This window comes from Callorhinus ursinus, unplaced genomic scaffold (genome assembly GCF_003265705.2).
Source record: "Callorhinus ursinus isolate GAN/ISIS: 27379988/994484 unplaced genomic scaffold, GSC_fseal_2.0 scaffold11, whole genome shotgun sequence".
NCBI lineage: Eukaryota > Metazoa > Chordata > Mammalia > Carnivora > Otariidae > Callorhinus > Callorhinus ursinus.
Window position 1 is genome coordinate 44,569,993 of NW_027397073.1, and position 25,081 is coordinate 44,595,073.

Sequence of the window (25,081 nt, forward strand, 5' to 3'; positions counted from 1 at the left end):
CTCAGCCCCTGCCCTCTAACTAGTGAAAGAGTTTTAGATTTTTTTTTCGTATTCAGTGATTACCTAGAAATTTACTCTCGAGCCCTTATATTCTGTAAAAGAAAGCTGAGGCATTTTATATGTGATGGATATTTACTAGTATGATTAGTAGCAATGGAAGTAAAGAATTTCGAAATTTCATTTGGTAAAAATATCCTTAGAACCATGGACGTGCCTGGAGCCTACTCAGAGAGTGATGGAGTTACACCTGGAACGTGACTAGGCATCTTCACAAAGTGACGGAGATATACTCAGAAAGTGGTTGAGATACCTCACAGAGTAATGGAGCTATACTCAGACCACACTTGGGCAGCCTCAGACAGAACGGAGTTACACGGTCCCCTGATGAGAAGCCTTTTTCTGAATTTCCTCCTTTCAGTCAACCGAAGCACCATTTCCCCCTCTCCCCGAGGTATGAATCACTGGAATCACAGAATTCTTTCTTGTTAGAGAAAAAAGGCAACTCAGTCATTTTCAGAAGAAGGAACTAAATAAAGTCCAGAAAGGTTTGATGATTGGCCTAAAGTCAGAGGTCTCATAATAAATTAGGAGAAGCCCACAAGCTAGAGTCCAGTTCCCTGATTCCTTCCAATTAATTGTCCATTCTAGAAACTGTTCCTTGGAAGGTTTGTCAGATTTTACCCTTCCTCTTCTCTGGCTCTTCTAAGCATCTTTTTCCTCCAAATTCCTCTACACATTCTTGCAAAATTAATATACTCTGAACACGGCTTTTTCAGCCTCACTCCCTAGTTTGAGATCTATCACACCCTAAACAAACACTTTCCAAAGGGTAACACAAAGGCCCCCTGCCTCCACGGAGCCCTACCATGTTGTTCCAAAGTGTATTTAGCTTGCTTTATTTGGAACTTAGTTGCTTTACTACCTAGCATGTGGGGCAGCCTGAGTATAGCCTGATTGGCATTGTCGGACAACGGTTTTACCAATATAAGTCTTTTTTCAATATTGTAGTCACGGATCTTTGGTTGCCAAGAAGTTAAGCTCTTGCTACACAGGGATTATTTGTCCTTACTCACTAGGCCCTGGTGACCCCATAACTTTGGCTTGCACTTGACTTTGGTTGGCCTTGGTGCCAAATCTACATGATCTTTTAGTTAATTCACTGCTGATATCTAATCAATTCTTTTCCTCCGACAATATATTACTCTTAATTATCTGGGAGTGTATAACTTTATGAGCGATGTGTCTCTCTGCCTAAAACTAAGTTCCAATGGTGATTTCAGGTCTGAGCCAGGAGAAGGTTAAGATCAAGTTAGGGAAGGTATTTCATAATTAGAGGTGAGACGGGAATTATCTGTTCTTTGTGAATAATCTGTGCCCCTACTTCCCCCTCAACAATTAATGTAACAGTTTGGTTGTCATTGCCATGAGAATCAAGGCAAGGTGCCTCCCCCCTTCCCTGATTTGAGTCCCAAATGCCTTGCAAGAAAAATCTGACAGCCTGAATAGAAGAGAAGAGTCTTGTCGGGGGCGGGAGAAAGGCGAGAGAGGTAGGAAGTGTTTCTTTTCCATGACATTTGAGCTGTGAGTTGTCAGGAAAGGAGAGATCTGAGTGGGTTTTTATCAGTTACAGAGTGAAGCTCCGCTCAAAGCGCTAAGCTTATTTCTCAGAGCCCCCTTGGGGTTCTACAACTTTTAGGTGGTAGCTAAGTGTACTGAGGAATACAGGATTTGGGGATCTAAGTACTGGGTTCAGTTCTTGACCCTGCATCTTAATACCCAGGTGAAATAATTTGGGAACAAATTGTTGAAATGCTCACCGTCTCAATTTTCATATCTGTCAAGTGGGGAATAATCATAGCACTTCTTTGCCATGAAGTTTAGATGAGATGATACAGACAAATGTGCTTTATAAACTTTAAGTCACCATCCAAAGGTCAGGCACATAGCATTAAAGATGCCTCAACTCAGTCCTTACTAAAATGCCTCTGGTGCAATGCAGATGGGATTAACAGGCTAATTGCCTTTTTAAAATGTTAAATAGTAAATCCTCTCCCTTCCCCCAACCCAAACCAAATTTTTTATGTGACAAGGAAAAAGGGCAGGGGGGGCGGAGAGAGAAGGAGAAGAAGGTAAAACATTTTATTTTCCCAAAGAAGATACATTTGGAATGCAGCTGTAGGTTTTTCAACAGTACCAACATGAAGGTCAATTTAGCGCAAGAAGGTATCAGGGCTATGCGCTGAGTTTCCAAGGTTCCACTTACGTTATAATCTATAGCGTTCAGTCTCCAAGTGTATCAGTGGCAGCAAATTAGTTACAAATTAACAGGCAGCAAACAGTGTTGGCCTTGATTAAGCTCTCAATGGATCATGCTAATTACTCTATTTTATTTTTACTTCTATTATTCTATGGTGTAACGGTTTTAGATGCAATGATTATATAAATGACTGCCTTTACACCTTCCCTACCTGCTTGTTTTTGTTTCACATTGAAGAAAAGGAATCATTAAAAATGCATGAGCTGGTCCATTTATATTTAACTCCTCCACTCACTCATTCCCCCTTGATAATTCCACTTATATTACTTTTGCTGTATTTGGGGTTTCATTTAACATCACCTTATGGAATCTGTTAATCATGGCTTATTTTAAATAGAGAGGAAACAGGGAATGAATTTTCAAGCGGCCAGAGAAGAAAATAATCTAAAAAGTCCTAACTTAAAATCCTACAGATGTTTAAGAAAGTAAGGCTTTGATTATCTTGACTTTGATTTCATAAACAATAGTTTTCTGAAAATACATCATTTCATTGTTGGTTTGCTTCTGATGGGATGGGATCACATTCAGAGACAACTGCTTTTTTGACAGGGACTAGGGAAAATCTTCAATCCTTAAAGTGTGTATTCCATTCCAATTTGGTACAGTGGGTGTTTTAAAGGGAGAAGTACTGGACCGTGTGTCTAGAACAACTGCAGTTCCCTCTCATTCCCACATCAACCCTAAGATGGGCCTTCCTTTGGACCTGTAACAATTACTCTACTCTCGAGATAGCACGTTGGGGTTGCAAATAAATTCCAGGATGGTTTTCATATAATTTGTGTGCAAATAATTTTCCAATGCCCACATCTTAGAATTAGTAGTAACACATTTCTTGAAACACTGACAAATGCCTGGAGATTTCTTATCCTAACATAGAGATGAGCAGAAACCATCCAATGCCCTGTCCTGGGAGATGTACCAAAAGATAGAGACATCGATGTTGTGTGGATATATCCTCTTAAAAAGTAATTTGTGGAATAACAGGCAACTAGTATCAGAAGAAGCCTGATGAGTATTTGAACTCCCCTGGGAGAGAGAGGGATGCAGGGGACCCTCAGAGTCCTCTCCCTTCTTCCCTAGCTCCCAGAGAGATTTCTGCAGCAGGGAGGGAAAACTTTCCCTTGTTCTCTTGTCTCAGGAAGCAGCCCTTTTATGGCACCAACCTCGAAGCTGAGGCCCGAAACCAGCCCGAGGAACATAGGGGCAGAGACTCCTGGGTGGAAAGAAACACATGGCTTCGTCACTACCCCTCTCTCTCTCCCGTTCAAGATCGGGCCTCCGAAACAGAGCTTGGGGATTATTGTCTAAGCTTCTCCAAGCCATCAGGGGAAATGCCAGTTGTGTGGGCTGTGACTTTGGGATGAGACCACAGAGCCTGCAGAGTCAAGCTGAACCGTCAAGTGCCAGCCCCGTGAACTCAGCACACAGGCTGCTCCAGCAGAATGTTCACACAGACGGTCCCTGAACAAGCTCGCTCCACAAACTGCAAATTCCGACTTCCCGAACAGATTCATCAAGTTGGAGATCTCTATATATACCCACCCTCACCCTCCGTAGGCAGCAGCAATTTCAGAGCTGTCTTCTCGGTGAATTGTTAACCAGCTCAGAGCCTGGCAGCGCACCCCGCCGGGAGTGGCAAGCTTTTGTTGGTTTGTTTTAGGAGAGCCCGAAGGAGCTCGGCGGAACTGGTCCGGTGCGTCTGCAGTGCAGGTGTGGACCTGGTCGGGTAAGAAGTGCAGCCAGGGAAAACACAGGGCAGGAGCCTGGGCAGACTCGGCTGTCCTTCTGGAATCCGGCTTCCTGCTGCCCTGCTCAGGCCACAGATACACTGGTCAGATCCTGGGACAGACCACGAAGCCTGGAAATTTGGATTCTCAAGAAGAAGAATGGTTAAAATTGCCAAAAGGCTGCGTCGACTTTATGGAAGAAGAAACAGTGCTTAATTATAGCTATTTGATCACATGTCAAAATGGCAAGCCATTCGATTCAGTTAAGTTCAACCAATAGTTGTTGGTCCCTGCTATGCGCTTGGGTTTGTGTTAGGCATGGGGTAGAGAAGGAATGGACTGACTATATCCCACAGGCTTCAGACTCTACTAAGCTAAAAAGCTACGTTCAATAAGAAATCTAAGGAATACCTATGAAAGAAACATATTTTTCCTAAATAAAACTTAAGATATTATAAATTCAGAGAGAAAATTATTCAGTAAGAAAATACTCTTTGAATGGCAGATTCCCACAATAACAACAAAAACAGTGATGATATGTATACTTAGTACAGATTTATTTTTGCCTTTCATCTAATGATTTCAAAGAGTTTAGCAACCACTGCTGAGTTAATGCTTAGTACTAAACCTGACTCTTCCATCTCCTTTTGGGGGAAAAAAAAAATTGGCACTAACACTTCAACATCCCACAGAGAAGAAGTTCTGGAAACAAAGTATGCTCACCCCCACAGAAGCATCAAGCAGCAAATTAGAGACAGTTTAATTTATTCAAAAAAAGTGAGTTGGGACTCACAAGAATCGAACCGATGCCCACAAAATAAAAGTCCCCGAATAAAGAAATGCTCGTTTATTTCTTGTAGGTGGGCAGGAAAAACTCTCAAATACACCTTCGGGTATTCTTGTTGGGTTTTCTCTCTCAGAGACCTAAGGTGCAGAGTACATTCTGGGAAGGCTCGCTGCATTTTCGAAGAGAGAATGGCTTCCTCCCGTTTTGAAAAACAGAAAGGAAGATAAAGATTTCATATCTACCACATCATATATAAGGACAACCTGGTTCAAATGATGATCTCCAAGCCCTTTGATGTGTTCCTTAAGAGCCATATTCAAATGAAGGGAAAGGTTATGAATGAAAGAATTCAATTGTTTGCAAAAATAAAGTGAGATGGAGATGATCTGCCAAAGATGGAGATGATCTGGAACAGACCTGATCCCTAATTACACAGAAATCTGATACTTAATACACTTACCCGGCCGTCTTCATCTTCAAAGGACCTTACCAATATTAATGAATTCTTCACCTCCTTTCCTCTCATCGACTCCCACAATAGCTACTCTTTATTTTTTTAAAGAATTTTTATTTATTTATTTGACAGAAAGAGAGAGAGAGAGCCCAAGCAGGGTGAGTGGCAGGCAGAGGGAGAGGGAAAAGCAGGCCCCCCACCAAGCAAGGAGCCCAGTGCAGGGCTCGAACCCAGGAGACTGGGATCATGACCTGAGCCGAAGGCAGTTGCTTAACCAACTGAACCACCCAGGCGCCTGAGTAGCTACTCTCTAAAGAAAAGTTGGTCTGACTTTTTTGAAGACTTGACTCTCATTATCATATCATTCTAGGATACAGCCTTTGAATGTTTTGTGATGTTTCCTCTGGCTTGTTTTGAATAGATACTGTATATTCCACAACCCTGCAAAACTGTTCTTTAGGAATATATGCACACATACAGGTATATCAGAGCCTCTCAGTGGAGATATTCTTATAATAAAAGAATAAAGAAGTATTAACGCATAGAACAAAGAGCAGGGATGGCTTAATGAAAGCCTCTAAGACACATGAGCTGGGTCCTACCAGATAAGCAGGAATGTGTAAAGTGCACAAGAGGGAAAAGCATCTGAGGCAGAGGGGAGCTGCATAGACAAAGGCCCAGGACATGAATGGTCACTGATGGTCCAGACATAAGGCACAATGCAGTGAGCTAGAGCCCAGGCTGGGGGTGTGGGTCAAGTTCATCGGAATGAGGCTGGAAAAGTGGTTGGCTCATGGTTGCACAGCTAGAAAGTGGCACAACAATGATTTAAAGCAGGCTGCCTGGCTCTGAGCCCATGGTCAGTCTAATTTACCACCACTGCCCCTCCTTATACAAAGAATAAGATGGACATAAGGACCTTGCTGACTAACGGATGATACAGGCAAATAAATTTGCAATTGTAACACATGCAACAAACATCTCTGCTGAGTACCTTCCATGTGCCAGTAAGTATACTGGGCAAAGTGAATACAAATAATAAAATAATAATAATAATAATAATCATCTCCTGTCTTTTTTTTTTAAAGATTTCATTTATTTATTCATGAAAGACAGAGAGAGAGAGAGAGAGAGAGAGAGAGAGGCAGAGGGAGAAGCAGGCTCCCAAGGAGCAGGGAGCCCGACGCGGGACTCGATCCCAGGACCCTGGGATCATGACCTGAGCCGAAGGCAGATGCTTAACCATCTGAGCCACCCAGGCACCCAATAATCTCCTGTCTTTTAATGAAGCCCAAGGAGTCTGGTTAAGGAGAGACCATCAATTATAGTACATGCAACTGCTAAAACAGGGCTCTGCCCAGAATGGCAGGAAGCATAGGGAAGACTAGCCAGAGACAGTCAGTTCTAGAAGGTGCCTCAGAGGACTTGAGTGGAGACCGAAAGGCTCACAATCCAGTGGTGGGTGCTATCCGTATTGCCCGGGATCATGATTACTGCTAGCATTTACTAAGCACTTACAGTGTGCCGGGCACTGTTCTAAACTTTTACCCTATATTAACTCATTTAATCCTCACAGCAGCCCCCCCCATGCTATCAACAAAGACACAAGCATAAGAGGTGAAGAATTTTGCCTAAAATTACACAACACTTAAGTGGCAGAACCAGAATCTGAATCCAAGTTTCCTGGCACCAGAGCCCAAGCACTTAAGCACTATGATACACTCTCTCATTATAGAGAAAGAGATCCGTGAGCCTGCTGAAGACGGGGAAGGCTTCCAAACAGAGGTAACATGTGGAATCATTCCAAAAAGTTCTCTGGGAGTTCAACCATTAAGCGAGGGGATGAAGAGAACGTCAGGCCGAGGGTGTATGAGCCAAGGTATGCAGGATGAGAGACAAGCGTTTTTAAGGAAGAGCAATTACTTTTGTTAGCTAGATGGTAAGGTGGGTGTTGGGGGATGGTGGGCGCCACTAAAGGAGTTGGCAGGGAGCACGTTTTAGTCTGTGTTTGTTGGTTTCCAAGAAAGAGGAGCCTACACAAAATAGGCCAAGTTAAAGGATCTGAAGGCATCCCGTGGGCATCCAAGGACAAGAAACTAATCACAGCCAGGACACCTGTGGAGGCTGTCCCCTCGTCCGTGGGTAGCCCTCCTCAGCCTCGGCTTCTCCTCTGTTCCCTGAGTCACAGAACAGCAGAGGTGACCTGGATTAGGGTAATGCCACTGGGACTGGAAAGCACGAGCCGAATGGGACAGATGTGACCTGAACCTGAAGGAAGAGTCACGGTGACTCCTGGGCTCCTAGGTTGAGTGCACTACAGAGACGGAAAATAAAGAAGGAGGAGCAGGTTTGGAGGGAATTATGGACTGAATTGTGTGCCCCCAAAATTCATATGTTGAAGCCTAAACTCCCAGGGTAGCTGTATTTGAAGCTGGGGACTTTAAGGGGGTAATCAGTTAAATGAGCTCAAGAGGGTGGGGTCCTAATCCAGTAGGACCTTTGTCTGTCGTCCTGAGAAGAGAGATACCAGAGATCTGCATCTGCCTCTCTCCACACATGCACAGAGAAGAAGCCATGTGAGGACACAGAGAAAAGGCAGCTCTCCACAAGCCAGGAAGAGAGGTCTCACCAGAACCCTGACAGCACCATGGTCTTGGACTTACAGCTTCCAGAACTGTGAGAAAACACATTTCTGTTGTTTAATCCACCCAGTTTGTGGTATTTTGTTATCGCAGCCCAAGATAACTACTACAGAGGGAAAGATAATTAATCCACATTTGGGTGAAGACAATAGATGGATTTAAAGGAATCGTGAGGGGCGCTTGGGTCACTCAGTCAGTTAAGCTTCCAACATCCAACTCAGCTCAGGTCCTGATCTCAGGGTCGTGAGTTCAAGCCCAGCATTGGGCTCCACACTGGGCCTGGAGCCTACTTAAAAATAAGTAAGTAAGTAAGTAAGTAAGTAAATAAATAAATAAATAAAACAAATCATGAGAATTGGCAGGGCTTTGTGCTTTAGGAGAAATGGAGGGTGAGAGAGAGCATGACAGAGGAGGAAGAAGAAGGGATGTTGTCCAAGTTTTAATCTTAGACAGAGGGTGAATTGTGGTGACGTTCACGAAGTCTGAGATTTGGGAGGTGCACCTGGGCTGAGAGTGAAAGCACAGTTAGGATTTCCTGGTTCTAAGCAAGGGGTGCTAAGCGTTAGGGATAGAGGGGGGCTATAATGGAAGTGGAACCTCATTGAAAATCAAGGTCAGGATTCGCCGAGGGCCAGACTGGAGGGTGAGTCTGGAGAGGGGCAAGGCAACCTTCTGGCCCCCACCCACAGGGCTCTCAGCAGGAATAAGCCCCAGAGAAGGACTGGGCCAACTCAATGGCCTTGCTGCCTTTTCTTCTCACTCTTGTCATAATTCCTAGAAAGAGAGGCTGTTTGGCCCAAGAATTGCAATCCAGGCTTCTAGTTAGCCTAGGGATTGGTTGTCCAAGGACCTGTCCTTGATCCAATCAGTCAGGACTGGTCGTCATAGGATGGAATATTTGGCTTGGCAAATCTGTCCCTTCATCAGTGGTGTGAACAAGGCAGCATCCCTTACAAAGGTCTGGGCTGTGCAAGGCAGTGTAATCAAAACATCTAGAATGGAGGGTGAGGGTGGTAAGAAGATCATTGTGGTTTTAGGCTTGCTAGGCACATTTGTAAAATGTGCACATATGATTTTAGTTCCGTTTTTTCAACAAATGAACTCATACTTCACATTTTTTTTTGCCAAAAATCTACTGATCACAGTATTTTGAAAGACGTCTTACTTTAACAGTAAACCAATGATAATGAATTCATGGTAATATACTTGAGTGGAAATAGTGTTTTTCTTCTGGGCACTGGAAATAGAACTGAAGGGCTGGGTCTGGTGGATTGTTAAGGAAGTGTAGGTGCTCAAGAGTGACCCTCATTAGCTATGTGATGTTAGGTGAGTTATTTAAGTCCTCCGGGTATCTACTCGTCTGGAAAACAGGAACAATTTTCACATGTATTCATGAGAACAACTCGAGAGTACTAAACACAAAAAGCCAGACCCACAGCAAGCGTTTGCCAAATGCTAAGAAACAAATATGGCGCATATATATTTTTCCAGAGTTCTGTACTTTCTGAATCTTCTCCAACAAGACTTACTGCTTTTATAATCTGAAAAGAATGATAGACCACGGCTTTGCCTTTTTTTTTTTTTAAGAGAATGAGCCATAAAGAGAGAAAAGACAGTAAAACAGACGCAATCACGGACTGAGGAGTCTGCTTTCATTTGGAATAATGACAACATGTGGCCCTTGGGGTATCCTAATCAAAGTACAGACTGTAGGAAGAGTAAACATGAAGAATTATGAGTTCTATACTGGTATCAACCATGCCCTGGCTCTGCAAACTCAGATCCCAAAATAGAGCGGTCACAAGGTTACCTGCTTTCCCACCCCTCTCCAAGGCTGTTCTCTTCCATCAGGTGCAAAGCCTGGATCTCCAGCATCAAATTAAAGAAATAGAACAAACCCCCCCATCCCAGGGCCTCTTCAAATATTCAGATAAACCCATGTGCCCCTATCACTTAAATTAAGCTTTTCTAAGAAAAAGTAAGTCAATTAGTTCAAAATGTGGGTTAGTGCTTCTGGGTATTTAAAAGGGGATTTTTTTTTTTTCTTTTTTAGTTCATTTAGAAACATAGCCACGGGGCAGGTATATACCCACTCCTCCGCACATCCTGTGAATTGCCACGATATATCTAGATACTAATTTCTGATATCTAGAGCTTCAAATCCAGTCCTTAAACTTTCTCAAAGTTGTGAAGATAGTTGAAATGTGAGCTTTAGATTTTATTTTGCTTTGCCCTTTTATTTTATATCCTTTACCTTCATCGTCATTATCCATATTCAGCCAAGGGTGCTTGACATTGCTGTAGAGCATTGAGAAGACAGGATTTTACCCTAATTGAACTTTTTCCTTCCTTCATTCAACAAATAATTACTCTGTAAACTTTGTAAACAAAAGTAGTCTCTAAGACATGAAATGTTGTTCTAGGGCAAACTTTGTGACAGGTACTGCAAAACTCATTTGTCCAAGAGGTCTAGATGCAATAAACCAAACTTTACCAAACTACAAGGAAAATTAGGTATTTCTGAAGAAGATAATTTCCAGAAGCAATTTCTGGGTCATAGAACATGAACATTTTTATGGCTTTTGAGAAATTGCTTAATTGCTTTCTTAAAAGGCCAGCTTACTTGGTATTGACAATTTAAAAATATGAGAATAACATTTTCATACCAACATTTCGGTATAAAGTGGGTTTTTAGATTTTTGTTGTTTGTTTTGCTTTGGGTTTACTGAATAGGTTACTTTTTTGAATGGTAGCAAGTAGTTTCAGGAATATTTTATGTTCTAAGACTACTATAAGTAGCTCCTCCATTATTTAATACATATGTATTTGTGACATGATAGTAACACATATCTTTACTTCTTTTTCCACCTTAATTAGTATTGCAATGGCATAGAAATGCATTTTATTAATAAGAGGACTAACATCCACTTCAATCCCTCATATCCTTTAAAGCGATGTGACTAGAATAGAAACAAATACCATTGATTTATGTTTAACTTTGACAGTCTTTACATTTGAGTTTTTTATTAACCAAGTGGTTTCATTGTCAGATTATTGTAACAAAGAGCACACTTTTAAGCTCCACAAAAAATACAGTTTACTTATGGAAAACCACATTCCCCTCATACATTGCTTGTTTCGAAAACAGTCCAGGACCGGTAGGTGATTATTAGGTAGATCAAGAATTAGAGTTACCAGGTGGCAATTAGAAACTAAAAATTCTACTCCTGTCAATCACTCTGTTAGGTTCACTCTGACCTGTTTTTTGACAAAGCACCAAAGATAAAAATAGGTAGTACCCTCCTTGTCCCCAGGAGATTTATGCAAAACAGCCTAGGATTTCAATAGAAAACGCCTCATTCTAGTCTGGTTGGGTTTGTGGGCATTCCTTTGGCCTCTAACATTCTTGACTGTCAATTCTTCTAAGACACAGATGGGTCCCTATTTCTAATAGCCCAGGAAAATAGTGCTACTGTTCTAGGTACCAAGTGACAAAGATGACAGTTTCCTAGGGCATCTCTGCTCTGCTCGCAATCCAAGCTTAGGACTCAGCTTAGTACTATGTTGGCTTTGCAAAATTTGATTCCCAAATCAAATGACCCATAAAAGTGTTTTAATGGTAGGTAATTGCTCCCTTGAAGACTTTGTTTTCTTTCATTCTTTGGTTCCCAGAAAGCTGTATGTGGTCAAGTGGCTAAGGTGTGGGCTATGAAGCCAAACTTCCCTGCCTTACCAAGGTCTGGGAGATCCTGAGCCAGTGGCTTAATCTTTATGAGCCCTTCTGGCCTTGCTTTTCTTTTTTGTAATCAAGCCTGGAAAATAGAGCCTTAATAAATAAAGAGCTAACAGTTGAATGTTTACTAATGTTCCAGACACTGTATTAGTGCTTTACTCATATTAACTCATTTAATTCTTGAAATAATCCTATGAGGTAGGGGCTATTAATTATCATGCAGATAATAAAATAATGAGAGAACCAACACATTAAAAAAAGGCAACTAGATGGGGCACCTGGCTGGCACAGTGGGTAGAGGACGTGACCCTTGGTCTCGGGTTGTAAGTCTGAGCCCCGCGTTACATGTAGAGATTACTTCAACAGATGAGATCTTAAAAAATAATTAAAAAAAATAAAAAGGCAACAGGTAAGGCCAAACTAGGATTCAAACCCATACAGTCCTGATTCAAAGATGAAGTTTTAACCAATCTGCTACACATCCTTTTGTTGAGGTTAGCTCTCTCCCCACACACAAATATTTGTGTGTTTACTGAGTGTCTCTTATGTGCCAACCACTCTGCTAAAATATGCTAAGGAATTGTGTTGAAAATGTACCAGAGATGCAATAATAAATAAGACATAGGTTTTGCTCTTCTGGAGTTATTTTTCTTTGCTTCCACTTTATAGAGTTAGAGTACATGGGTTCTGTTTTTCATCTGAGTTCAAAACATATTACTCAAGATGAACTTCAAGGGAATTCAACAGAATTTAACAGTGAAACTTTGAAACAAAGATATCAGAATAGCTTCAAATTTGAAATACGATTTAACCTCCATTGTACTTTATGAATCTTTTAGTAGTGAAATCAAGAAAGCATGACTTGAATGTGATGAACCAAATGCTTTTTCTGGTCTCTGCCCCCAAAAGCCCACAAAATTTCTTGAATTTATCCATTTAAATCCTCCCCAAACCACCCCTTTTAATACACTGACACGTCCATTCCTCCGTTCCTCAATCTACTTCTGCCATAACTTCCTAGAGTATGTTCTACCAGAGAGGAAATTATGGTAGGGAAATAGTAAACCAAAGCAGTCTTTACATTTATTTTAAGTTGCAAACAATAATGGTGCCTTGCAGTTGCTTTTTGTCCTGATTTTTTAGTGTAGAAATTCAGATCCATGGCATTTTAAGATTTTTTACCAAGAAGTTTCTTGCTAAATATAGATCTAACTAAACACAGATCTGTTCGTTCATTCATTTAATGTAAATGACTGGAGTGCTCACCATGACCCAGGCTCCAACCTAAACTACAAAGGTATATTGGCGTAGCAAAGAAAACAGGCAGATAGAAAGCAACTACACCAATGATCTAACAGATGATGCTCAGTAGATTGGAAGCAAAGAGGAAAAAGAGCTGAATGCATATGTGTCTATATGGTATAACCTCTCATAATGTGTGAACATGGAATGGGAGTAGACGGGTTATAAAATGAAGGGGAAACATCTGGAGTTTTTCCTTCCAAAATAACCATGTCACTACTTTCAGGTAGTCTAAGAAATGGAGGAGCACAAATATATCGATGATACTTTTTAGTGATTATGAAAGAGCTAAAAAATGTGGAGCATCTTGTTGAAGATGTAAACATCTCAGCACAGTTTTTATAGTAATGAGTTGTGACAGTGAAATAATTGTAATAAATGTTTCATACAGGACTGGAATCAGTTTAAGTGAAGAAGCTATGCATTCTGCACAAGAAATAAAGGAATCATCCTTACAAAGGAGCCATTAGTTGTAAGTGGTGGGGGAGTTCAGTGGACTTTATGATAGGGCAGAGTCAAAGTGGATGAATCCCACTTTATCAGCTGGGCTGATAGTAGACAACCACTACTGCTTCCTTACCAAAATAATAAGAAGAAAGCCTTTTTGATGCTCTCATTTGGTAGTGAGTGTATGGTACCACAAGATGTTTTTAAGGAATCATTTACTAAACCTGGACTTGAACTCCTTTATGAACTCAACTGTAATTTTGTGTCTCCGGGTTTTAAAAATTAAGCAACTTATTTATTTATTTATTTACCTTTGGTGGTGGGGGGAAGGGTTTTTCTGGGTGTTCTTCCTGATAGATACTGTAGGTTCTAACCTGAAGAGGTCTTTTCCAATATTTGATGAAGAATCATTAATGGGCAAAGAATTTTGGTAGCTGTTCAGGAGCTGGTGCCACGAAGCAGATTCATAGTTGCCAGAAAATCAGGCCAAGGCATACTTTCCAAGGTGCGTTTTTCTATCTAATGTCTGCGAGGGTCCTGCCTATTGTTTGCAAACTGTCCAGGCAGCATCTGAAGCTGTTGTTTGGCTACATCCGTTAAAAACTTATTTGCACTTGGGGTTTTTTGGTTCTGCTATTGCCCATCACCCCCCTCTCCCCTTTGGCTTTTGCCGGTAGAGATCTGCCCTGGGGGGAATTTTGTCCTGGGAGCACAAAACTATTTTCTTTTCTGGAAATAAGTTGACGTCAACTGGGAGCTGTTTTTGGTTGCTTTGTTTCTCGGAGCGTCCAACCCAGCACACCGCCTCCGGCAAATTGCAAGCAATTCAAAGCAGCTCGCTCAGCCGGGAGGGGAGCCGGGGGGGGGGGCTGGAGAGGGGGGGTCGCCTGTATAAGTGGGGAGACCTGGGGAGTCGCTCCGCTCCGGGGCTGGAGAGTGGGCCGGTGTCCCCAGGCCGCTCCCGGAGCGCAGCCCCTCGGTGCATTGCGCTGGCCGTGAGGGCCGCCGGAGAGCAGCCCCTGATAGGTAACTTTGCTGGGCGCCCACCTGAGTGTTCAACACTGATGCAATTCCCTTCCCGAGTGTTCGGGCGCCCGGAAAACCTGGGAGCATCCCGGGACAAAGGGCCAGCCCTCCGGAAGTAGCCCTGTGCGACTGGTGTGTGCGCGGGTTTGCGTATGCAGCTAACTTAGTTGCCTATTGCCCTGAGCTCCGGGAAACAAGCAAACAAACGCCTTCCTACATATTTTCGGGGACCCAGTGTATTTCGGACAAAGCGGGCAGCACCTCGGGGATGTTTTCGGAGGGGTGCAACCACCGAATTCCTCACTTCCCCGGAGGGTTCTCTGCTGACAACAGGGCGGATGACAGCGTGTGTCGTGTGTGTGTGTGTGCGTGTGTGTGTGTGTGTGTGTGTGCGCCCGAGGACAGCAGGGCTGATGAGAGCGTGTGTCTTGTGTGTGTGTGTGTGCCCGAGGAGCGGGAGGGGGCCCGGGAGGCACCGACTTGCTCCAACTTGTTCACACCTGGCGCAGTTTCCCCAACGCTCTGCCGGGTCCAGGGCCGCGAAAACACGCGTAGGGCGAGCACTGATGGCTGAAGACACCGTCAACTCCCACTTAGACGCCCACACGGCCCAGAAACCTAGTTTACCTCCCTCTTATATTTTATGACGGATGGGTTTCTGTTGATGCGTAAAGTTATAAACTGCCCTGAAAGCAAGACGGGGGATCCGGGAAGGGGGCGGGGAGACGGACAACTGACAAGACTTATACAGCTTAAGTGCCTAGAGTTAGGACTCGGGGGCAAATCCGAGGACACCCCGGAGGAGCTAGCGAGGCTGTTTCCTTGCAGGGTCGGCACGCCCCGGGGGTCGCGCTGCTGGGACTTGGCTCCGTTCGTTCCCCAGCCCCTGGGATTCGGAGCCGGCGGGAGCGCCAGGGGACACTCGGACTGCCTGAGGAGGAGAAGACTGGGATGCAGTGCGAGCTCCGGAGGTGGCCGGGGCTGTGCCGCCAAAGAAAACAGCCGAGGTCCCGGGCGTCTCTGGGGGCGCTGCCCCTGGGTCGGGAGAGCGCGGGAGGCGGCGACGCGAGGACGCGCCCAGACTCTGGGCGCGCCGGGGGCGGGCGTTCGGCTGGAAGTGGGACAGTGTCTCCTATGGGAAAGCGGGACCCGGCGAGCTCTTTGGCCGCCTTTCCAGTTTCGGAGGTATCCGCCCCCGTGCGCCGGAGGCAGCGCAGCCCCGAGGGCGAAAGAATGGCGGTTGGCAAACTTGGAACGAGCGCGCGCCCGGGATCCGAATTGCCGGAATTGTGGCGGTGGCGGGGGCGGCCGAGACCCAAGTTCACTTTTTCCGCCCGCCCGCCCGCCGACGGGCCTTAGGGACGGGCATTGCTCGAGCTCCAACCAGGTGGAGCGCCTCGCCAGAGGGAGTTATGTCAGGGTGCTCCGAGGCAGGGAGGGCGGCGGCCAGTGCCGGTGGGGAGGGGTCCCTGGGGTCCCGAGCGCCTCTCCCCGTGTCTCCCCTCCCACCCGCCCCTCCCAGTCTTTCTTTCTAGCTCCTTCCCCAGGCTGGCGGGACCGGCGCGGACTTGCCCTAGACCTACGGGGAGCGCCCCAGGTCTTTAATGACAGCTTAAAAGAGGCTGTTGGAAAAGTCGAAAGGGATGAGGCTGACGTGGGGCGTGTTTCGCTCCTTTGCAAGAGTCGGAAAGGGAGCTGGGAGCCGTGCGGCTGGCCCCAGGCCCCCGCGCCTCGCCGCCAGCAAGTAGGTGGGGGAGCCGCCGCCGCCAGCCCCATCCCGCTCCCAAGCCTCGCCCGCTGCGCCCTGGCCGCGGGCGCAGAGAGGGTGCGGGGCCTCGCCGTGCCTCCTCCACCCTGCTCATTAACCTGCCTGCTCCGCTTCGGGCGGCGCCAGACACGGGCTTCTCCGAGCAGCACCCGCGGCCCGCCCGGCGCTGCCGCCTCCCCGAACCCCCGGCTCTGGGGGGCAATGAGGGGGCGGTGGAAGGGGCACCGCTCCTCGGGCATTACTTAGAGAAGCGAGACCGCCCCGCCCTCCCGCCGGCCCTCCCTCTCTCCCGCCCGGGCCCGCGCGCCACTCCGCCAGAGGGTAAGTTGGGAGTGTTTCACCCCCACCGACAGCTTTCCCTCCCCTTTCTCCCCCTCCCCCTTTCAAAGTTTTCTTAGGACTAGGGAGAGGGGTTGGGGAGGAAGAGGGTCCAGCCAGTCCCAGTCCTTACCCTCTCCCTGTCTAACTTACCCCCGCCTCCCTTCCCTTCCATCCCCTGCGCGCCGCTGCCCCTCCGGAGCCGCGCTCCGAACTGACAATTGGAGCGCGGCTCCTTTAAGAGCCCGGCTTTGCCTCCCGGTAGCTGAAGGTCATTAAACACAAAAGCTCTCAGCGCTGCGGTCCAATATAGCGCATGCGCCCTGCCCGAGGACTGGCAGAGAGACGGCAATATGGCGAGAATGCCTGGCAGCGGGGACTGTAACACCAGCGCGGGCGGCAGCGCCAGCGCCGCCGCCGCCGCCGCCGAGAACAATGGGGAGCGGGGCGAGGGCGAGCGCGGTGCGGGGGGCCGCGGCCGCCGCCACGGCCGCCCGCACTACTGCAGCGCGGGCGAGGAGGAGGAGGAAGAGGAGGAGGACGACGAGATCCAGGAGGTGCAGATAACGGGGGACGAGGAGGAGGAGGACGGAGGTGGGGGGCTGGAGGAGGACGAGGAGGAGGAAGAGGAGGAGGAAGAGATGGGGCTGGACTGGGATGAGCCCCTGGAGCCCGAGGACTCGGCCGGGGAGGAGCTGGAACCCGAGCCGGTCCATATGATCAATATGGACCAGAGCGCCGCGCTGGAGCCCGAGGCGCCGCCGCGACTGCTGGCGCCCCGGGCCCGCGGCGGGCCGCCCGGGGACAGCGCCGAGCTGGACCCCGACGTGCTGCAGCGCCCCGAGCGGGCCCGGCTGAGCGAGAACACCCGGCTGGCCACCCGCTACGCCGTGCGCATCTTCCGGGAGTACCTGAGCGAGAAGGCGCAGAGCCCGGACTTTGAGACCATGGACAAGGGGGCGCTGTGCCGCGTGCTGCGCTCTTTCTACGCCGAGGCCCGTTCCAAGAGCGGCCAGCTCTACAGCAAGTCGTCGCTCATCAGCATCCGCAGCTCCCTCAACCGCTACCTCAACGAGCCCCCGTACTGCCGCACGCTCGACCTCACCAAGGACCCCGAGCTGCGCAGCGCCAACCTGACACTGGCCGCGGTCATCCGCAAGCTCGAGGAGCAGGGCGCCGGGCCCGTGGTGCAGAAGCAAGCCATCACGCGTGCCGACCTGCGCAAGCTCTACACCTCCAGCGTCTTCAGCACCAACACGCCCTTCGGGCTGCTCAACAAGGTCTGGTTCGAGACGTGCATGTACTTCTGCACGCGCGGCCGCGAGAACCAGCGCGAGCTGGAGGAGGACTCCTTTGGGCTGGCTATGGACGAGGACGGCCGCAAGTTCGTCTACTTTAAGTCCCTCGGGCCCTACCACAAGTCGCGCTCGTCGTCGTGGAGCAAGAAGCGTGCCGAGAGTAGCGACGAGGAGAACTTGCCCCGCATGTACGAGACGGGCACCGAGTTCTGCCCCTACGCCAGCTTCGTGAAGTACCTGTCGAAGCGCAACCCCCTCTGCAAGGCGTTCTTCCAGCGGCCCCGGGACCACTGCAGCGAGGGCGATGTGACCTGGTACGAGAACAAAGCCATCGGCAAGAACTTGCTGGGCACCAGGATGCAGATGCTCTCGAAGGCGGCCAAACTCTCCAAGACCTACACCAACCACTGCATCGGCGCCGTCTCCATCGCCACGCTCAACAGCATCGCGGGCATCGGCACCAAACTGGGCTCGCCCGCCCCGCAGGGCTGCTACGCGGAGGCTCTGAACGGGGCTGCTCGCCACCACTCCCACCATCCCCCCACCCATCCCTCCCACCACCACCGCCCCCAGCCGCCCTCGCTGGGGAACACCTATATCCTCCCCAAAGACAGCCAGGTCGGGCCCGACGTGAAATCCGAGGCTGCGCCCAAGCGCGCTCTGTACGAGTCCGTGTTCGGGTCGGGGGATATCTGCGGCCCCTCTTCCCCCAAAAGACTTTGTATCCGCCCCTCGGAGCCTGTGGATGCGGTGGTGGTGGTTTCCGTGAAACACGACCCCCTGCCTCTTCTTCCAGAAGCCAATGGGCACAGAAGCACCAATTCTCCCACAGTAGTTTCACCTGCCATTGTTTCCCCCACCCAGGTAACCAAACCAAACTCTATGCATGAAATGTTTCTGGTACCGTTTCGGGACTAACTCGTGCTAATGCAGGCCTGGGGTGGGGGCGGGGAGGAGTTTTAAAAAGTACTAAATAGACTGAACCAGATTGGATCTCACCCTTGGAAGCCTAACTCTTGGTGCTTTTCAGGAAAGTTTACATCTCACCTTAAAAGATGGGAGAAGGCACGCTCCCTAAATCCCTGCTGCGCAGTAAGGTTAAAACTTCAAAGTTCGCAGAACAAAAGGTCCGTGGGAGGCAGCCCGGCTCTCCATTGAATGCATGACTTTTCTAAGGCAGGGTGCCGGAATACCGTGCATATAAAGGAAGCAGTTACTTAAAATATATTTGAATAAAGTAACCATTAAAATGCTCTCTTGCATATTCGCCATAACTTAAGAAGATTTAAAAAAAAATGATTTGATACTAAAAAAGAAAACATGCCAAGCCCACTTCCTGTATGTGGGTGGGGAGTGGAGAGATTGGCAGTCCAGTGCCAGTTTATGCTGTAACAGGTAGCTGGACGTAAAGTGATGTTTGGGGTGTAGTTTCCATAAACTGAAGTCACTTGTTAATAGATGGAAAGGGGTATCCGCACTACCAGCCATGCTCTGTGCCCTGTGGTGCCCAGCACCGTGTGGACCAAACCTTGCTGCCTTTCACTAGCCCCATGGGGCTCACCATCTAGGGGGCAGATAAGACTCGAGAATATAGATATTTCATTAAGACCAAACAGCACAGTAGTGTGGCAAGAATACCCACAATTAAGAGTTGTAAATGTAGCCCAGAAGCTGAGCCACCTTGGGCAAATCAGTTTACCTCTCTGGGCTTCAGAGTCCTCATCAAGGATTAGGGAACTGTTTTAAAATTATTTAATTCTAAGCACTACCAAATTTTAGGTTGAGATGGAGGGCTTAAGCCCTGGATGCTTCTTGTCTTACTATTTAGAGGAATATATTCGTATTATTTAAAATTGTGTTCATCTTTTGGAGACTCTTCTCTAGGAGCCAGAAATCAGAAGGTCTCTGGGGACTGTGCTCTGTTCTGCAGGCAGGCATAGCCACTGGAGGTTTTACAGCTTTGACCTCCCTGCCATCAAGCAGAAGTAGGAATTTCGACTGTAAGTCTGGAGGTGGTAGTGCAGGCCCTTCAAGGAACAGATGTCAGGTACCTCTGTGCTTTTTCCAAAGTGGAAATTCCAGTTCTAGACAAACTGACCCTTTCAAAAGTTTACCAGCAAATCAGCAAGCCTCAAGGCCAGCAGAGAAAGGGGCTGTGAATGATAATATAAACACCAAAGTTCTCTAAAATACACAAGACCTGCAGGCTATGTGTCTTTCTCTACTTCCAGTGTGCGTGGTACATTTCCGACAGACTAAGGGGGTGGTTTTATGGAGCTGTGAGGGCAGAGAGGAGACTTCTTTGGAGAATTTGGGTTTGCTTTTTCTTTGAAAGCAAAAATAAATGTTCAAATTCTTCTGATCAAGTAAGACCCTTGAAACATCCTGGTGTAGAGTAGCACCTGATTAAGAGTTAAATGCCTGAGAAAGTTTATTAAAGTCTAGATCTGCATGGAATAATAATGAAACAGTTTGTCTACTGGCATCTGTCTGCTGGTTTCTTGACATCAGTGTCCTATAGAATCATGACTTAAGATTCACAAAAGATGGAGGAGGGAGTTGCTGAGTGGGTTTTGTTTTGGTCTAAGAAATGCAGTTGCTCTGTCACAGTCTTGTTTTCACTGAGTAAGATAAATCAGTTCTCTAAACCTGACTACTGATTCTTTTCTTTTTCTGAGTTATAGTCAGATAAATATAGATTAAAGTTACATATAGATTTGAGTGTCCATATGTTGGCTAGATTGTTATTATGCAAACATTATTTTTGCATAAGTTCCTTGTAGTTAAAACACTACAAAAAGTTGTTCTTTTTGCACATATGTAGGTCAGCCTTTCATTTATGTTAAAGTAAGTTTTTTTTAATCAGCATTAAGAAGTTTTAAGGAAACTCCTTAGTAACGCCTATAGAGCTCGCTTTCTGAAGTCTGCGCATTCTAAGAATGAAACAAATGTTTAGTTTATGTAGAAAGCCGATACTAAACTTTTTCCTTTTGTATTTATTAAAATCACTGTACCATTTGAGGTCCAGGGCGTTTCCTGGGGATTGTTGACTGGCTGGGGTTACTGGCCCAAGGCACTGCTTCAGGAGCTCAACTCCTCTTGCCGGTCATTAATCTTCAGGAAATGCTGTGTGTACCTTGAGCTTCAGTCATTATTACTTAATTATAAACATAGGCTGTCTAACCTTAATATCAGCTCGGCTCATCAAGTGGTAGTGCACGGAATTCCACTGTTGACCATATTATTCTAGGCTTCATGGTAACACTCACACCCTGATGCTCTGATCTCTTCTAACATTGCAAAGTTTCTCAAAAATATGAAGAGCCTATTACTCTAATTTTTACTTTGTGAGAGTGTTACTAAGTGTGTCATTTGTGGGACTGGTTGAAAAATGAATGCATTCAAGGATTAATGATTATGGAATTTGTGATTTTGACTCATGTGAAGTTCCTGGCTTTTGTTGATTTTGGGGGGGCGTGGAGGAGTTATGGTGATGGTTGTGATGGTTGCTTTAAGAAGTTCACTAATTCTCTGGAATGGCTGTTAAAAGCAAAGGGCAATTCTTGTCTCCCCTCCTCCTTCATAGCTGTTGTGACCTAAGATGATCCATTACTGGTGCAGCTTCTTAGCAATCTTGGAGATGACATGGTACATTTAAAAAGGTTTAGCACAGCCCATCCTACATTTTCAGAGCTGTTCTCCTTGCATGAAAATACAGCATTTTTCCTGCCTCAGAGAACAATACTTCAGCTTCGATATCCATCTACAGAGATTTCTAACTTTAGTCTTTATCATCTACACAAAAAGAATATAATAAGAGTTTAGATTCTCTAAATATCATAGCTTTGTTGCTAAAGCTTTTATAAACCGTGCCTCTCTCCAGCACCAAACAAAAATGTGAAAATCAGCTCCCTAAAATAGACTTAGACACATCCGTAAGCTTGTGCCAAAGGTGTCTTCAGTTGTTCTTATTTGACTTAAACCCAGATTATTTCCAGAAATACTTCTAAGGAATTCTGCAGGTAGGAAATAAGTAGTGGGGAGATTCTGGAGTTGGTGGAGCACATCGTCCGTGTCTGTTTCTTTGGCTTCGCTAGAGGCCAGAGTCGGGCCTTACAGTTTCCCAGCTGAAAATTGGAGCAGCCTCTCTGGGGCACAAGCAGTCATCAGTGGCCTTGCCTTTGAGAAGTCAGATGTTGATAGCACTAGGAAAACAGTCTTCCTTCAGGTGCTTAGTGTGGGAAGGGAGAAGCAATATTCAGTCTGCCTGCTTAATAGAAATGAACAAACATGCATTTTATGTATTACTGAAATAATCGCAAAGTCTTGTTTTTAATTTGGGAGGGCTGTTCTCTTTCTTACGGAGGGAGTCAAACTTCTGTAAACATGAAGGGTGTAGTGGGTTTAACAGCCAAAGCAATTGTAACAAGACTTTCTTGCAATGGTTATCTGGAGCTATTAGGATTAGCTGCCCTGTTTAAAACAGGTATTTTCCTGATTTTTAATGTTAGTTTATGGCTACCTTCCTTTTTCTACTGCAGGAATATTGGCTCTCCCATTCAGATTGGTGAAGAAACTAAATGTCAGTAACATAGCTATGTAACTTTTTCCATTCATGCAGGAAACAGTTATTGAGCATCTACTGTTGTGGCTTTTGTACCAGGAATCTTTATAAATTAATCCATTTTTCACTTGGCAAGTAGTTGCATTGGCAGGATTTTGGCCTCATTAACTATTAAAACCAGATCAAAATAAAGTTAAAAGGTGAAACACTTAATGTGTAGCAGCAGTCATTTTGGGAAAGAAATCTGTATTTTTAACTCTTACATGTTATTATTGCAGTCATGATACAAGTGAATTATTTTAAATTGCTGTGAACCTGCATGTATGCCAGCTCACCATTAAATCTGATCCAGGAAACAGGGAAAGAAGTATTTGCCGCCAAACGAGAAAGTGGCTCGCGTTCATTTAAAACTCAAATCTTTGTGTCACCCGGATTTTAAAGTCTGGCTCCCCGAAATAGATGTTACCTAAAAGGCCATCCTCTTGTCACTACACATGAGAGCCCCTTCTGCAGGCAGGACTGCTCCCTGCATGTAGAACTGCTGAAGCGGGTTCTGCCTTGGCCTAGGCCAGTCAAAACCCCACTTCAGTTATTTAATAAAAAGTTCAGTTTCAAGTTAACCTTTTGGTGTCCTAGCTGCCATTTGAAAAGCAAAATTGATGTAGGAGTTGCGGTACGGTTGCCCGTGTTGAAAATCTTGGGAAAAAACATGCAAGGTGGGTCTGTCATTTGCTAGAACTTTATTTCTGGGACCTATGTTTACTTCTCTTGATTGATCCTTCACTGCATCGTACCAGTTAGGATGCCTTTTTAAAGACTTCTCTGGACAATTTAGAAAGAGGAGAAGGGAGGGGAAATTAGTTGGTCCAAAAAGGGCCATCTGTTGACCTTGATGAACCAAAATGAAAGAAAAACGTAGCTTTCAGATTTGAAACTTTGCATGGGCAGACTTTTTTATTGAACACTAGTGGTGTAAAGACACCGAATTCAAGTCAACCATTGTTGATCCAGCCTCTGTCTACCTGCGAAGCGCTGTCTAAAGGAGCAGGATTTGGCCCTTGCCCTCAGTCCTCAGTGGGGGTTTGTAGAGGATGGGCAAGTTAGTGCGCTTCAAGCTGGAGGGATTGTCTGCTTGATACTTGCACAACACAGTGGAAACAGATGAACTTTTAAAGTTTCAGGTTCTGTGAGATTTTCGGCCCGTTGGGTTTTCAGATTTGTAAAAGTTTCCCCTTGCTATTCTTCAAGAGAGGATGGGCTCTGAATGGTGTCAAGTCTTTTATAACAAGAATTGAGCTTCTAGATAGTCTAGAAATAAATGAGTGTTTAAGCCAGTTGAGATACCTCACCATAGCAAGGGCTGTATTTTCTAATGCCCATGGCTTTAAACTACAGTATATCCTCTCTACCACAGGAGACCAAACCTAATTAGACGTGTTTTAGGTTTTCAGGAATTCTCCCTGTTCTTCTGTTCAACTTTCTTTACAGTCAGACTTCCTTTCAGCTTATACTTTAACAACCTGACAGAGCCTGTTCTTTCTCCCCAAAAAAGATACATTTATATATGACTGCCAACTTTTATTAGTCACTTCTTTTTTATTCATATCCTATCCTAAACTTGGTCCATGTGCGGGATTTTTCAAAAACAACAAAGCAGGTGATCTCTTATAGGACTGTATACAGTCCAGAGCATCTGAACTTTGATCAGAGGTTTTATCCCAGCACTTTGCTCTGAGACTGCTTTGGGAACCCCAGTGGGAACTTCCTTCTGGAAACCCACTGCATTCTGAGATCTGTGATTCCTGTTGAGTGACTGCAATCAGTTGAGCCCCTGTTGGCTCTCCAGGCAGTGAGTTTGGTTGTGTTTAATATGCTGGGTGCATGGAAGTCATAAAGCGAGTCCATGTATATAACCCTGGAAAACTTGGGGCAACCTTGAAGGGAGAGGATTGGGAGCCTGCCAGAGCAGCTCAGGTATTCCCACATCACCAGGCTATTCTGTGCCTCTGGCCCCTCCACCCCAGCACCCCTCCCCTCCCAGGTAGGCATTTGAAAATCACCTTTATCATGCAGACCTTTCCTGGGAGGATCTAGCCTTATTTACACCTTGAACAACTGCTTTCCCCTGATCACCTGGCAGTGAACCCTGGAAGATGGGCGTTTCGATCCTGTCTGGGAGGAAGGAGGTAAAAATGTGCTACCCGAAAGGGTTGACAGATTTAAGAGAGCATTAGGTTGGGGGCTTCCAGGAAAAAAAGAGAGGAATTCAGAAAGGAATGCTGAAGGATGGCTGGCAGAGATAAATGGCACTTCCTTTGTGAGGAATATGGTCACCAAATTAGAATGTCAGGACTAGTGTGGAAGCTTTTAATCATCATTTTCTAGTTTTACTCCATGTCTCCGGTGCAGGTTAACCCAGTTCAGTCAGGTGTCACCAGTCGGCCCCTACCCTTCCTCTCAACTCAAGAAAAAGGGAACTATTATTTGTAGCACCTGTCCCATGCGGATGCTTTCCACCACATGCCAGGGACCAAGCTAGTAGAGACACTATATATGTACATACATATTTATTTGGTATTTGTAATTTCTCCACCTTCCCCCATTTAGACAGCATGATCATGGATAGTACATTCATACAGATACAGATGCACACACGTGTATATCAACTTGATACATGAGAAAATCCTCCCATCTTGTT

General features: G+C 45.9%; 1 protein-coding gene across 4 annotated transcripts in view; it reads left to right on the forward strand.

Moving 5' to 3' along the window:
• The window catches only part of KCTD1 (potassium channel tetramerization domain containing 1), a 175,681-nt gene that overhangs the window by 70,332 nt on the left and 80,268 nt on the right, over positions 1-25,081 (forward strand). Inside the window, exon 1 of one of the 4 annotated variants that reach the window (XM_073898384.1) lies at positions 15,651-16,179. The exons of 1 other annotated variant lie outside the window; for it this stretch is intronic. Coding sequence is in view for 1 of the 3 variants with exons in the window: in XM_025886752.2 (XP_025742537.1) it covers positions 16,875-18,683 (1,809 nt within the window). In the remaining 2 variants the exon portion in view is untranslated. 2 more of the 4 variants (XM_073898382.1, XM_025886752.2) reach the window with 2 other exon arrangements.